This window comes from Mastigoproctus giganteus, chromosome 3 (assembly GCF_048544385.1).
Source record: "Mastigoproctus giganteus isolate SK-2022 chromosome 3, ASM4854438v1, whole genome shotgun sequence".
Classification (NCBI taxonomy): domain Eukaryota; kingdom Metazoa; phylum Arthropoda; class Arachnida; order Uropygi; family Thelyphonidae; genus Mastigoproctus; species Mastigoproctus giganteus.
In genome coordinates, this window is record NC_143577.1 from 120,290,072 (window position 1) to 120,305,038 (window position 14,967).

General features: G+C 35.4%; 2 protein-coding genes across 2 annotated transcripts in view; one reads left to right on the forward strand and one right to left on the reverse strand.

The window, feature by feature from the left end:
• Ocrl (Oculocerebrorenal syndrome of Lowe) overlaps window positions 1-5,051 on the reverse strand; it is a 529,958-nt gene extending 524,907 nt beyond the window's left edge. Inside the window, exon 1 of the mRNA XM_090369405.1 lies at window positions 4,955-5,051. The gene's annotated coding sequence lies outside the window, so the exon portion shown is untranslated. The remainder of the gene's footprint in view (window positions 1-4,954) is intronic.
• Window positions 5,052-5,200: 149 nt separating this feature from the next.
• Window positions 5,201-14,967, forward strand: part of BckdhB (Branched chain keto acid dehydrogenase E1 subunit beta) — a 117,395-nt gene continuing 107,628 nt past the window's right edge. The window contains exons 1-2 of the mRNA XM_090370082.1: window positions 5,201-5,366; window positions 10,115-10,192. Coding sequence (XP_090226208.1) covers window positions 5,201-5,366; window positions 10,115-10,192 — 244 coding nt within the window. The remainder of the gene's footprint in view (window positions 5,367-10,114; window positions 10,193-14,967) is intronic.

Consider the following 14,967-nt stretch of genomic DNA (forward strand, 5'->3'; position numbering starts at 1 on the left):
AAAAAATTCTACCCCTTGAGCCTTGCACAATCTTTCCAGGGCCGAATTGATCGACAAGGCTCTCATCATATACTCCCTCCTGTCGTGTCTGGGCAGAATTGCAGGCACTTTCAAATTCAACCCTAATTCTCGGCTTTTGTTCAACAGTGACCTGTACTTGTTAAGTAATTCTGCCAGTCTCCTACTCTTAATATCATTAGTGCCAATGTGTACAACAATATCACCTTTTTGCCCTTAAAAGATGATATCTGCTCTATAACGTCAACCTTTGCCCATGGCAGACATACCCTGGTCCTGTTCCACCTATCCTTTTTTACATAGCATGTTCCCCGTTTCCCTGACAATAGAGTCACCAACAACTGCTAGTTCCTGTGGGACCAGTGCATTCTGCCTTGGGTTGCCACTGTGTTGCGTGATGATCAAATTTAGATCCTTTGAGGGCATCCACCCTGTCCTTCAAGCTCTCATATAGGTCCATAACAACGCTGACTTGTCACCTCTTTTCCTCACACTAAATTTTCATAATTCGTCACACTAATTTTTCATAATCAATAAACAGCAGAAACGTTGGTAGATTGAATTCTCTTCTTTTCTCCAAAATTTGTTGTAGTGAGAAAATGGTAACTATTGTGCTTCTCACTTTTCTGAACCCACATTGTTCTTCTTCTAAGAATTGTTCACCGTATTTATTGAGTTTATTCTTTAGTATATTAGAGTATAGCTTTGCAGCAGTGTTATCCCTTTGTAGTTTTTAGGGTTATTTCTGGAGCCTTTTTTGTGTAAATTGATTACTATTCCTGTTTCCCAATCTTTGGGTATCTGCTGCTTATGCCATACGATGTTAAATAATTTTAGTAGTGCGTTTTTAAGTAAGGTGTCCCCATATTTAAATAGTTCTACATTCAAATTGTCTATGCCCAGGCTTTTTCGGTTTTTTGATTTTTGTAATATTAACTCTAGTTATATTTGTTATATTGTTATATTTTCTTCATCTTTGGTTACAACAGATTCATCTTCCAATTCCCTAGTGCCTGGGTTATACCACAGTTTGGAATAGTGTTGCTTCCATTCTGCTTGGGAGATGGAGTTGGTTTTTATTTGATCATTTGTGTCTAGGAATTTCTTAAAAATTTTAAAACCTCTTCTCTGTGGGCCCGTGATATCACGTTCTAAAGATTTACAAATTTATCGCAGTCACCTCGTCGGATTCTTCTAGTTAGTTTTCTGACTTCTGCTCTAAGCTTTTTATATTTTATGTGTAGATGTAGGTCTTTAGTTAGGAGGAACAGTTTAGAGGTTTTTTTTTTCTCATTGATTGTTTGTTTCAATTCTTCATTCGAAGTTCTTAGGCAGTTTTTACTTTTTATATGTTTATATCCAAGACTTTCTTCAGCAGCTCCCAGAATTGATTTTTTCATGTTTGACCAGATTTCCTCAACATTATCACTCTCATCTGATTTGAGTTTATCTTTCAAAGAACTTTCATACAGGAATTTAGTGCTTTCATCTTCCAACAAATGTATTTTTAATTTCTTAGTAGTTTTTGTTGGTGTTTTCTTCTTTTTATTTTGAAAGTGCTTTCTACTATGTAGTGATCACTGTCAATTTCACTTCCTCTGAATACTCTAGTATCTCTAATTTTGTCATTTAAATTTTCATTAATAATAATATAATCTATTATAGACTTTGTGTTTCTTGCTTCCCATGTGAATTTATGGATATTCTTGTGTCTGAAAAAAGTATTTGTAATTTTAAGTTTATTAAAAATGCTGAAGTCTATCACGCATCTTCCATTATTGTTGACTACGGGTTCGCCTTCTGATCCTATTCATTTGTCTACTGATTGAGCACCAACCCTTGCATTAAAATCTCCTGCTAGTATGAGATACTCGTTTTTGTTAGTTTGGTCTATGATCTGTTGTAATTCGTCATAAAATTCTGCGGTTTCATCAATGTTGCTTTCTATCGGTGCGTAGATGCCAATGATTGTTATTGTATAAGATAGAATTTTAATTTCAATATTCTGGGTGATACCCAAGAGTAGTCTAATATTTTGTTTTCCCATTCTTTCTTTATTATAACAGCATAATACCACATTTCACTTGGTACGCTGGAGTATATCATTATGAAGTTACCTATTTCTTTGGATCCTTTGTTCTTCTTTTTTGTTTTGGTAATGACTGCTACATCAATATTTCCATTTTCTAGTTCCATGGTCAATTCATCTAATTTGTGATTTATTCCCCTAATGTTCCAAGTTGCTACTTTAAGTTCCTTAATCGTAGTCCTATATCCATTGCCTGGGTCGTTACCCTTGAGATCTGTCCAGTTTTTTCCCTTGAGCTTGAATTACTACTTGGATTAGTATTAGTACTTGAATTACTATAAACATAATTATAATACAGATTGCATTATATTTTGAAAGTGTTTGCCTCCTCAAATGTAAACATGCTTTTTTGCCATTTTCTCACTCTTATCACTCTTTTCTTTGATATGACTTGACATAGTGTTGAACATTTTAAGTTGAAATTTATGATTTTAATACAGACTTCTAATTACTGCAATAAGTATAGATCTGTATTAAAATCAGAAATTTCAACTTAAAATGTTCAACACTATGTCAAGTCATATCAAAGAAAAGAGTGAAAAAAATGGCAAAAAACATGTGTTTACATTTGAAGAGGCAAACACTTTCAAAATGTATTGCAATCTGTATTATAATTATGTTTATAGTAATTCAAGTACAAAGCCTTGAATGGTTTGAGCAGGCCCAATGCTGATGGGATACTTCCACTTGCTCAGATTAAGAACTTGAAGGGGCATAGATTCAATTTGAGGAAATTTAAGGCTGAACTAGACAAACATTTGGAGTGACAGGATGGGTGAAATGGGAAGGTTTTTTTTACAGACTTAATTATTGCAATAAGTGTAGATCTTTAATGTATAGCACTCCTTTTAAATAGTCAAAAAGATAAAAATCTGGGGAACATGAATGTCCAATTATGAACATGTGTTAAGTCTGGAAAAATGGCCTGCTGCTGCTGCCTACATTGTAAACAAAACACATTGCCATTATAGTAAGAGGCTTCTTCATTAAATCATGCAGTAAAGTCCTATAGCACATCTCTCGTGGTTTCCCAATAAACAGACATTCATAAGCTCATACACTTGCAACAAGTTCTTTCACATTACAAGAGCATGTTTCAACCACCTAAAACAAAGAATCTATTACCACTGTACATTAATACTTAAATACTTCAAAAAAAAAATGTGGAAGAAATAAAGCTTTCAGATCACTGTATGCTTTACATTTATGAGCAATTACTATTATCGGGTAGTGATAGTGATTTTTAAACCTAAGTGTCAAAAAATAAAGGAAAGAAACATTTGACAATTTTAGCATGTCATAGGGAAAAAAAAAAAAAAACTAACTAAAATTAATAAGTAAAACTCTTTAATGAAAGTAACAGTATTGCAAGTTTCTAATGAGAACACTGTTACTGCATAATTTTGTGCACAATTATATTTATAGTTTTCAGCACTAGATGTGGGTGATATATAATAAAATAAATTTGTCTTCAAATAAAAAATATTTTTCTATAGTATAACCAGTAGCATACCTAGGGGGGTGCAGAGGGGAAAATGCTTCCCCTGCAAGGTATTTTCTTTAAATGGCACCTATGGAAGGGTGCACAATTTCTTGACAGGGAAATAGACCATATTATAAACAGACAGTAAAAGTGCCTATTTTGCCATCTTTACTCCCCCCTCAAGAAAAAACATGGGTACTACACTGGGTATAACCTATTCATGGGTGGCCACATATCAATATTTTTCCTGTGTCTCATTGATTTGTATTGCTGTTAGGTTCAGCACACCCATTGCAAATACTGTTCCTATATGCAGGGGAAAACTAGCCCAAGTGACTAAGCAGCAATCACCACTAAGACCTAAAGCATTTGTTGTTACAGTTGTCAAAAAGAAGATACGGCCAAAACTGTTGTGAGCTTCGAGGGCCAACTGCAACCAGTTCACCCCTGCCTATATGTTGAGTTAGATAAGAATTGTCTTCCAACATTTTACTGAGTATTATTTGACAAAAGTTTCTAATTTTTTTTATAATATGCTAACTTCTGAGACACAATGAGGTTGCTTGGATCCAATAATACAGATACATTAAATGGATAAAATGGCATTTCTTACACTCATTCATTTGGGGATTTTTTCAATATGATAACACAACGGTCTACAAAAGCCTTTCAAGTATCTAGCCACAACTGAGATCAACCCTGATGCATTTTATACTTTTCTTGCCAGGGTTACATAGGAGCTTCCATTATCATCCTGTCTGTACTAATTAGTTCTCCACAGAATTTTGTCTTGCTAACAGCTGTACAAAAAAATTTGAATAGTGCAGGTTACCAAAAATACTATTAATCAAAAATGTAATTCTTAAAAGTCGTGCACTTTATGAGCTGCTGGATACTACTACAAAAATAAACCAGAGGTTCGTGGAAAAACTGTAACTTTCCCCGATATCTCTGACTGCAATGGATATATTGTATTTTGGATCTGTTAGTTTTACAAATTTCAAAAATTTAAAACTTTTTTTTTTTTTAATTCGCCATTTATATGTGATTGAATAGTACTGACCAATTAACATAGCATCGGGGCACTTCACTGCGTTATGTCTCTATGGGAGGAGGCTCACAACCAATTGTGCGTTTCTATGACTACAGAAACGATCCTTCGAAAACACTAAAAGGGGTTATGAAAGAGGCAATACCCTCCCTCTCTCGCAACTTTATCATAAAAATAAAATCAACATTAATGGCAAAATTTTCAACTGCAAAACAATTAAAAAAAACCCCCGTAAAATTAAGGATCATTTCTAATTACATCTGACTAGATAGTTACTTATTTTATAAACATGAAATGTCGTATTCAAACTTACTTCACTATTGTTCTATGTATATCTTTACGGTGGATCCAACTCGTAGGAGGAAAACATTATCACTTTAGATGAGTGGCTTAATACTTTAGATATACGCTACAAGTAACGCGAGTTTATCTGTTAATTAAAATTTTTCTATACAATGTTTGTAAACTTATGATTTCAACTATGAGTGACTATTTGCTTATTTAATATCTAATATTTAAACAAATGCGGAATTACTGCTGTTGATAGTAAACTGTTAACATGGCGGCAATGACTGCGAAATGCTGGCAGCACGTGTTGCAAAATATTTCATTCGTACGTACTTCAGTCTGTCAACGGTTATTAATTCCCAATAAAAATGAAATTTATCTTCAAAGGCCAAGCGCACATTTTGCGTTTGTTCCAGATACGGTTCCCGCCTCCGAAGGTGAGAACACAATACACAGTCAAGCAAGTTAACATTATTTTCTTTCTCTGTTATTTCATGCGTGATCCATCAGGCGAAACTTTTCACGTTGTTAATGTTGTTTTTCTTTTTATCCATCGGACTTTTCTTATTATGTACCTTTAAAATAACGGTCTGGAATATATTCGTTAATTTTTATAAAAAAAAAATTAAAGAATATACTCACAACAGGTGGGTATGGGCTTGGCACACCCAGGGTCCTGCGCTGGATATCATCTTTTTTTTTTTTTTTTTTTTGGTGATTCCCTCTTACTTCTTTCTCTCTCTCAGGGTACTCAAATTTTCTTTGGCTGGTGCAGCATAAGCCTCAGGCTTCCTTGCACCATATGGCTAATAATAATAATACTCCAGACCCATTATTTCACAATCTTAGTAATCTACATGCTATACACATTGTCAATGAGTCAAATACTGTATGGCAGTATTTCTCAACCTTTTCGCTGTTGGGCACACTTCAATCACTTATACTCATATATATTATACATATAATATATATTTATAACACTATATTATTATTATTATATATATATATTCATAAACTCTAAGTTATTTCTGTTGGGTATATTTAATAATACGCTTATTATTTGTTTTAAATGCTTTCAATGTTCTTTACTAAACATACATGAATTGCACGAAATTTAAAAAGAAAATATGTAAAAAATTAACATATTTAAATATAAAAACAAACAAATATACAATTATAACATTTTAATCAGTGAGATGGTTGGGTTTGATGGAAGCACACAGTTTTTTAATAGGAGGATTTATTGTGGATAGGGTACTCTCAGCTCTTCTACCGACTTTAGTCTCTCAGGATGGGAAGTAATGCCCAATTTTTGTCTTTAACAGCTCTATTGTTTCGCTTATTATATTAATTATTTTAGTATAATTCATTTAAACTCAACTTTTCTTTAAAGGTGAACAACTTGTCAATAAAAGTGAGTAAATTTTCCTATGGGCCTTGCATCATCATCATCATCATCAGCCATTTTCAATCCACTGCAGGATGAAGGCCTCTCCAGCAACTTTCCAGTTCCTTCTGTTTTGAGCACTGGCCATCCATTTACTACTCAAAAACTCATGAATTTCATCTATCCATCTCCGCCTTTGTCTTCCAGGTTTTCTTCTAGCTCCTCTTGGGTACCATTCTGTTATTTTCTTAGTCCATCTGTCATCATGTCTTCGAGCTATGTGTCCTGCCCAAGACCATTTTAGTTCTTTAGTTTTGATAAGAATGTCCTTTACTTGAGTTTGCTGCCTAATCCATGTGTTTCTCTTCTTATCTAACATTCTAATTCCCAATATAATTCGTTCCATTCTTCGCTGTGTAGTTCTTAGCTTCTCTTCCATTCTTTTGGTGAGTGCCCAAGTTTCACTTCCATAAGTCATGGTGGGGAGTATACATTGATTCATTATTTTACGTTTCAGACAAACTGGGATATTGCTCTTCAGTATGTGACTATATTTCCTGAATGCTATCCATCCAAAATTTATTCTTCTCTTGACTTCCAGCCATTTATCATTCATTTTACACATTAAGCTGTGTGAATAAATCTGCTAGAAAAGCTAATTTACAGCACCGATTTCATCACTTAAATATCATGAAATTCTGATTGCTCCAGTGAAAAAAAAATATGAGCTTTTCCTCACGCAACTCATCCATATGCATAAGTACATTTCCTTTTGATAGTCATTGAACCTCAGTATGCATCATACTTCAGTTCCTCACATAATTTCCGAAAATTACATATTTTTTGTGGTCTAGTTTTGATATAATTGACCATTTTAACCGTTTGATCAAGTACAAGTTTTAAATCAGGTACGACTGTCTCTGCTACTAGAACTTGTCTGTGTCTAAAACAGTGTTGTAATAATATTTGAATTGTGTCATTTTACTAAGTTTACAAATCTTTTTAGTGCTCCTGTTATCCCAGGAGCACAGTCGCTACAAATGCCAACACACTTCTTCCATAAAATACCAAACTTTTGTTAATAATTATTCATTACTTTGAAAATATCTTGGCTGGTTATTCTTTCATTGAGTTCGTCACAACAACAAAAACATAATAATTGTGTTGTTTTCGATAAACCTGAAAAATGCTATTAATTGGGCTTTCCTGCTAATATCTGTTTGCTTGCAATGCAAACAGTCACCCAAAATTATTAATATTTCGAACAACTTCTTCTTCTTCAATATCATCAGACATTTCTTTTTGCTATCTGTTTGGCTACAAAATAGCTGGTTTCTTGTGCCTTAACAATGAACTAAATGAAAAAAAAATAATTTTGATATCATATACTTGGATTTCAGAAGGCTTTTGATACTGTTGTATAAACTGGAACAATGTGGCACTAAAGGCAAGTTACTGCTATGGGTAAAGGGATGGTTAAGTGGAAGAAGACAGAGAGTCTTCTTCCACTTAACCATCAATGGGCGCTGCTCTTTATGGAATAATGTTATCAGTGGAGTCCCCAGGGTTTAGTGCTGGGCCTATTGTTTTCAATATTTACTAATGATATTGATGAATGTATATCAGGCCTAATGTCAAAGTTTGCAGATGATACAAAGGTTGGCAAGGTGGTTAACAACAATAATCAGGGTAAGCTGCTGGAACAAAATCTAGGAATATTGCAGTGATGGGTTGAGAAATGCCTGGTGGAGTTTAACACTGACAAATGCAGAATACTGCAATTACAGCAGTAATTCCAGAGCAACAGTATGGTACTACACTCAGGGTTGTGGAAAATGAAAAATATCTGGGGGTGATTGTGACCATTGGAGATATGCTGCCAGGACAGCTCGTGGAGTTTTGTCAATGATATACAGGAACTTTGCTAGCAGGGATAAGGAGGTGATTATCCCTTTGTACAAGGCAATGGTTTGGGTACATTTTAAACATTGTATACAGCTCTGGAGGCCTCGCTTTAGGATGGATGTAGATCTGCTGGAACAGCTGCAGAGGAGGGCAACCAGATTGGTGAAGGGAACAAAAGGCTGCTCTTACCTAGAAAGGTTTCAGTTCTGCAAATTGTGGCATGTAGAGACTAGGCACACGTGGGGTGATCTGTTTGAGGTGTTTAAGGCCCTGAATTGATTGTGTAAGCTGAATGTAAATGGCATTCTTTCTCTTTCTGAGACTACATACATAAGGGGCATAAATTTAAGTTGAGCAAGGATGGTTGCTGGATATATGTGTGGAAGTTTGCCTTCAGCCAGTGGGTGGTTGACTGATAGAACAGGCTTCGGGGGCTCACATCTTGTGAGTATGGGCTTGGCACACCCAGGGTCCTGAGCTGGATATCATCATTCTTCTCTTTCTTGGTGATTCCCTTCTACTTTTGACTCTCTCTCTCTCTCTCTCTCTCTCTCTCTCTCTCAGGGTTACTCGGGAACTTTTTTTTTTTCCTGGTGCAGCATAAGCCTCAGGCTTCCTTGCATCATATGGATATTAATAATAATAATCTGTTGTTGTGAATGTGGATGGTTTGAATAAATTCAAGAACTAGACAATTTTTTGGAGAGTATGGATGGGGGTTGAAGTGTGTAGTGTTTTTTTTTTTTTTTTTGGCTGATGGTATATAAGCTTGCTTTCTTGCATCATTTGCTAAGTAAAATTTTACTACTAAGTAAAATTTATACATCCATACCATATTGATGTCAGTATGAATAAACAAATACTCATTATTATACAACAAGAAATGACCACTACTGTTGTACAGGCCCTTCACAGCCAGAAGATCTGGGTTAAAATAAAAACCCAAAATATATCTGCTGAAACCTGGGAGCCAACCAGGATCCTTTAGATTTTCAGTCTAATGCTCTCCCAATTGACTATTTTTATATTTAATGATTATCATTACCATTATAAAATTTTTAACTAACTTTTATCCACTACAGAACCTTCCCATCGATGTACATTATTCCTGTATATGCAAAGAGAACATCATACGATAATCATGAGAATATCACTTCAGACAATATCATAAGCCTTAATGAAATCTGAATATACCATATTAGAATTATTTTTCATCTCCAGATTTTTTGTGACAATGTTCCAATAGCTTATGAGATTAGTTAAATATGATTTCACTGTAACAAATCTATGCTGTGTTTCTTGTATAATTCTGTTTCTGTCCAGATGATCCTGAAGCACATCCTTAATCACAGATTCATCAATTTGAGCATTTTTTTCAGATATTTCCTGAGTATTGCACTGAAAAAAAAATACAAAAAGAATGAAAAGAGCACTTGCATATTGTGATGTACCTTTTGTATAATATTAGTTGTTGCTCATGATTAGAAGAAAGAAAGCAATGAGAGACATCACTGAGGATGTGATTATCAAGGAATTTCTCATTCATATAGTACAAATTTGATTCACATCAAAAAACAACCAAATTTTCCCCGTGATCATGTATAATTTTACTCCTTTGGAAAATTTGGATTTTTGGAAAATGCTGTAATAATTGTCCCAGAGCTACTTACATGCTTATGTCTTTGAAATCACAAAAAGAGGCAACTGTTGATAAATAAGTTAGTCACTTAAGCATTGCATGAATATGATAATAACCAGCAGTAAATATATTCCCTAAGTTACTTAATAGATACAAAACTGTTCTTTCAGATGTAGCTTTATTTTGCTGTTACATGACTTTTCATTCCCATTTTTTTTTTTTCTGTTTTTTTTTTTTTTTTTTTGTCACATCAGGTGAGACAGCTAGGATGAATCTCTTTCAGGCTATTACAAATGCTTTGGATATAGCTCTTGGAAGTGACCCTACTGCAGGTATGGTAATCTGCATTTTTTTATCTTTTTGCTATTAAAAGCAAATTTATGAGAAATATTAAATTCTTCCATTATTTCCTTTATAAAAATAGTGCTACTTTTTTCACACCTTAAGAGATACTTTATTTGTTGTCTTTAGCATTATGATGCAAGAAAGCATCAGGAATAGCAAACATAATTTGTGATGAAATATACTTTTTTTCTTCAAAATGTGCTGCAATCTATCATCTCAAAAATTTCATTGCACATGGTCAAAAAAGTTAATCAATACATATTGAAAAAGGTTGTTTATAAATTTAAAAATTAAATAAAATTCAGAATTCTTATTTTAAATTCATATGTATTAAAATTTTTAATTTATGTGGTTTGCTTTGTTGTGGAAGTTGACAGCCTAAATAAATTTAAGGCTGAGCTGGACAGGCATTTGGAATGAATGGAGGAGTGAAATGGGAGGGTTTTTTTTTTTTTTGCTGATGCTGCATAAGCTTGCTTTCTTGCATCCTATGCCAATGGTAATGAGCAGTTGTGCAGAAAAATAGTGGACCAGTAAATCAGAATGTCTTATAATGGGGAATTTTAAATTTCCAGATATTGACTGGAACTTGTGGGTTGGTCACTCGCACACTAGTAAGACTTTTGTGGATTCGTTGGATGACTGTTTTCTATAGCAACATGTTCAAGAGGATGCCAGAAAGAGTAATACTCTTGATCTGATTATCAGCAGTGATTCTTCATGGATTAGGAATCTGCAAATAAAGGAAGCACTAGGTTGCAGTGATCATAGTGTACTGATGTGGGATTTACTTAAAGATGTAACTACCATCAGGGGGAAGGGTTTTTGCTTTCGTAAAGGTGACTACAGTGTTTTCAGAGAGTTTTTAAATTCTATACAGTGGGATGAACTGATGATGTTATCAATGGTGAAATCTAAAAATGCAGGGGCTTAATCTTGGCGGGTATTAGCATTAGCATTAGCATTAGTAGAGGCATTTGATGCAAGAAAGCAAGCTTATGCAGCATCAGCCAAAAAAAAAAAAAAAAAAAAAGTAACATAAATAAATAAAAATAACCACTTCCACTTCACCCCTCTGTTCGTTCGAAATACCTGTCCAGCTGAGCCTTAAACTTATTTAGGCTATCAACTTCCACGACAAGGGATGGAAGTCTGTTCCACCCACCAACCACCCGCTGGCTAAAGGCAAATTTCCGCACATCTATCCTACATCTGTCTTTCCTCAATTTGAATTTATGCCCTCTCAGGTGATTTTTCTGAGCTAGAGGAAGAATCCCATCAGCATTGAGCATGCTCAAACCATTCAAGGCTTTGTACACCTCTATCAGATCACCCCGCTGGTGCCTAGTTTCCAGACACTGTAATTTGCAAAACTTAAGCCTTTCTTCTAGGGTACAAAAGCCTAGGGTACTAGGCTTTTCATACCATTAAGAAATACTATTCAAGATTTAGGCCTAAATGGATATCAGATAATTTAATGCGGCTCAGGGCAGAAAAGAAAAATGCATGGCATGCATATAAATTATCAGGCCACACAGAAGCCGACATTATAGCAGCGACACACATTACAGACTAGCTTATATAGCACATATAAGCTAGTCTGTAATCAAGTCACAAAGGAAGTTAGGCTGGTAAAATCAGATTACGAGAAACCTTTGGCAAAGGATGCTATGAAAAACAGCAAAGAGTTCTTTGCTTATGTAAATTCTAGAAGGAAAGGGATGAATCAAATTGGTCCACTTAACATAGATGGTTTGGCTATTCATGATCATTCTCAGGTAGCTGATAAACTACATCCGCACATGTGAAATTATTCAAGAGGGAATGCCCGAAGTCTATCAAACTCTTAACAGGGAGCAAAGTAGTTTTGTAATAACTGAGAGCAAAGTGGAGGAGAAATTGTTGAAGTTAAACATAAGGAAGGCACCTGTGGTGGATGGCATCTATCCAGTTATATTAAAGGAGGCAGCAAATGAAGTAAGAAAGCCCTTAGCCATAATTATGAAAGTTTCCTTGGAACAGGGGAGGTCCCCATGTACTGGAGATGTGCAAATGTGTCCCCAATTCACAAAGGGAGATCAAAAGATGACACGAGTAATTACAAACATGTTAGTTTAACTTCTGTTCCAGGGAAAATAATAGAGTCACTGGCTAAGGAAGTGATGCAGGATCATCTAGAGAAGACTGCAGTTATAGTTCAGACAGCATGGGTTTGTTAATGGGAAGTCTTGTCTGACAAATTTGATTTGATACTATGATGTAATCACAAAGCAATTGGATGCAAAGAGTAATTTTAATATCATATACTTGGATTTCAGGAAAGCTTTTGATACTGTTGCTACAATGGATAAAAAGGATGGTTGAGTGGGAGAAGACAGAGAGTGATAATCAATGGACACTGCTCTTCATGGACTGATGTTATTAGTGGAGTCCCCCAGAGTTCAGTGTTGGGCCCATTGTTGTTCTCTGTTTTTATCAATGATAACGATGTAGGTGTATCAGGGTTAACGTCTAAGATTTCAGACGATACAAAGGTTAGCAGGGTTGTTAATGACAGTAATGATCGTACGCTACTGCAACAAGAGCTGGAAAAGTTGAGAAGATGGTCTGAGAGGTGGCAACTGAAGTTTAACATTGACAAATGAAAAGTATTGCATGTGGGTAGCAGTAACCCCAGAATAACATATCAACTGTGCGGTACTACACTCAGGGTAATGGAGAATGAAAAGGACCTGGGAGTAATTGTGCAGTCAGGTATGAAGTTTCCTGAGCATTGCAAAAAGGCTGCAAGAGTAACTCATGGTATCTTGTCAATGATATACATAAATTTTGCCATCAGGATAAGGAGGTGATTGTCCCCTTGTATAAGGCAATGGTCAAGCCACACCTTGAGTACTGTATTCAGGTCTGGAGGCTTCATTTTAGGAAAGATGTAGTAGAGTTTCTGGAACAAGTACAGAAAGGGCAACAAGATTGGTGAGGGGACCATAGGGTTGGTGTTAACGAGAAAAGAACTCAAGTTCTGCAATTTGCAGAACTTGAGTTCTGCAAATTGCAGCTTCTGGAGTGTAGGCACTTGCAAGGTGATCTAATTGAGGTGTATAAGTTCTTGTATGGATTGAGCAAGGTCAGTGCTAATGGGATTTTTGCTCTTGCTGAGATTACTCACTTGAAGGGGCATAAATTCAAATTGAGGAAAGACAATTGTAGAATAGATATGTGTAAATTTGCCTTTAGTCAGTGGGTGATTGATAGTTGGAACAAACTTCCATTTGTTGTAGAAGAGATCAGCAACTTAAATAAGTTCAAGGCAGAACTAGACAAACATTTGGAGTGAATGGATGGGTGAAATGGGAAGGGTGGTTTTTTTTCTTTTTAGCTGATGCTATATAACCATGGTGTCTTGCATCACATGCCCTGATAATGCTAATTACACATATGATATTTTCCAAAGCTGCTTTTAACATTTTGTGGTTCTCTGTTGAAGGTTTCTATAATTTGAAGCAAAAATTTGATGCCGTTTCACTTTTCATTAAAATCACGTATGATGCTCTTCATCATACGATTTTCGCACATGTGCACAGAAGATTACGTGAGACTGGTTGTTTCACGAGAGGTACCATGAATCAAGAGCGAATGACAAGGACGCCAGACAATGAGGAGAATGTCCTACGTCTTGCAGAAGGCAATCTGAGTACGAGTACTCGAGCGATAGGCCAACGATTGGTATTTCCCAATTCACTGTATGGAGGATACTGGCAACAAACGAAATGAGTTCATACCATCTGCAACGTGTCCAATCATTGGAGCCTGCGGATTATCCATTCCGGAGGACTTTTGCTACTTGGTTTCTTCAACAGAAACGGTTCGCAAATGGTGACTTCCAGCGGGATCGATGTTCACTCGACCTCCCATTCAACGTCCTCTACCGCATGACGAAGGCATTTCGGACCCTGCAATGCTATGTGATTCCGATTCGTCTTTGTGCCCCCTACACCTCCTGCAAGTTTGTCGCACTGGTAGTGAATCACCCTGTATAAATAAATATATATATGATATGTACATAGCCGAGTGGGTAAAGTACCTGCCCGGCAACCCAAAGGTCGCAGGTTCGATTCCCGCCTCGGGCTTGGATCAAAGTACTGCAAAAACCTTGGGAGGTGCAATATGGCCACAGAAGCTGATGCGCCAACAACTACTAAATCAAAAAAAAAAAAAAAAAAAAAAAAAAAAAGATATGTACATAAGCGTAAATTTATTTTTATTTCGCTAACCTGTGGGAAATATTCTTCCGATTTTAATGTATCATTTAATTTTGATAATTGGAGGAAGTAAAGTGTAAATTTGTGCTCTATATCTTTACTTTTATAGCCAGTAGATAATATTTCTCCTATTTCGCTTATTAGAATAGCCATTTAATACAATTAAAATTCAGTTCACAAACGTGTTCACAATGACCCACACTTACTATATATCATATACAATAGTGAATGGTATTTTATTTTGGAGAGTCCATCATAGATTAAATTAAATTACGTATCGTATTTAGATTAATTTAGTTTTGAATAAATTCTGTACTCTAAATTATTATTCATTGTATGTTTTTTCAGCCTCATTTAACTCGGTTACAAATCGTAAAATGCTGTACATGATGAAGTTTGTTGGTATAATCTCAGTGCGTTGTACTGTATTTTTTATCTACAAGATCGAAGTTGGAAAGCACCTCCGTAGCCAGGTGGGCAAGAGCAGCAGTGCATAGCAC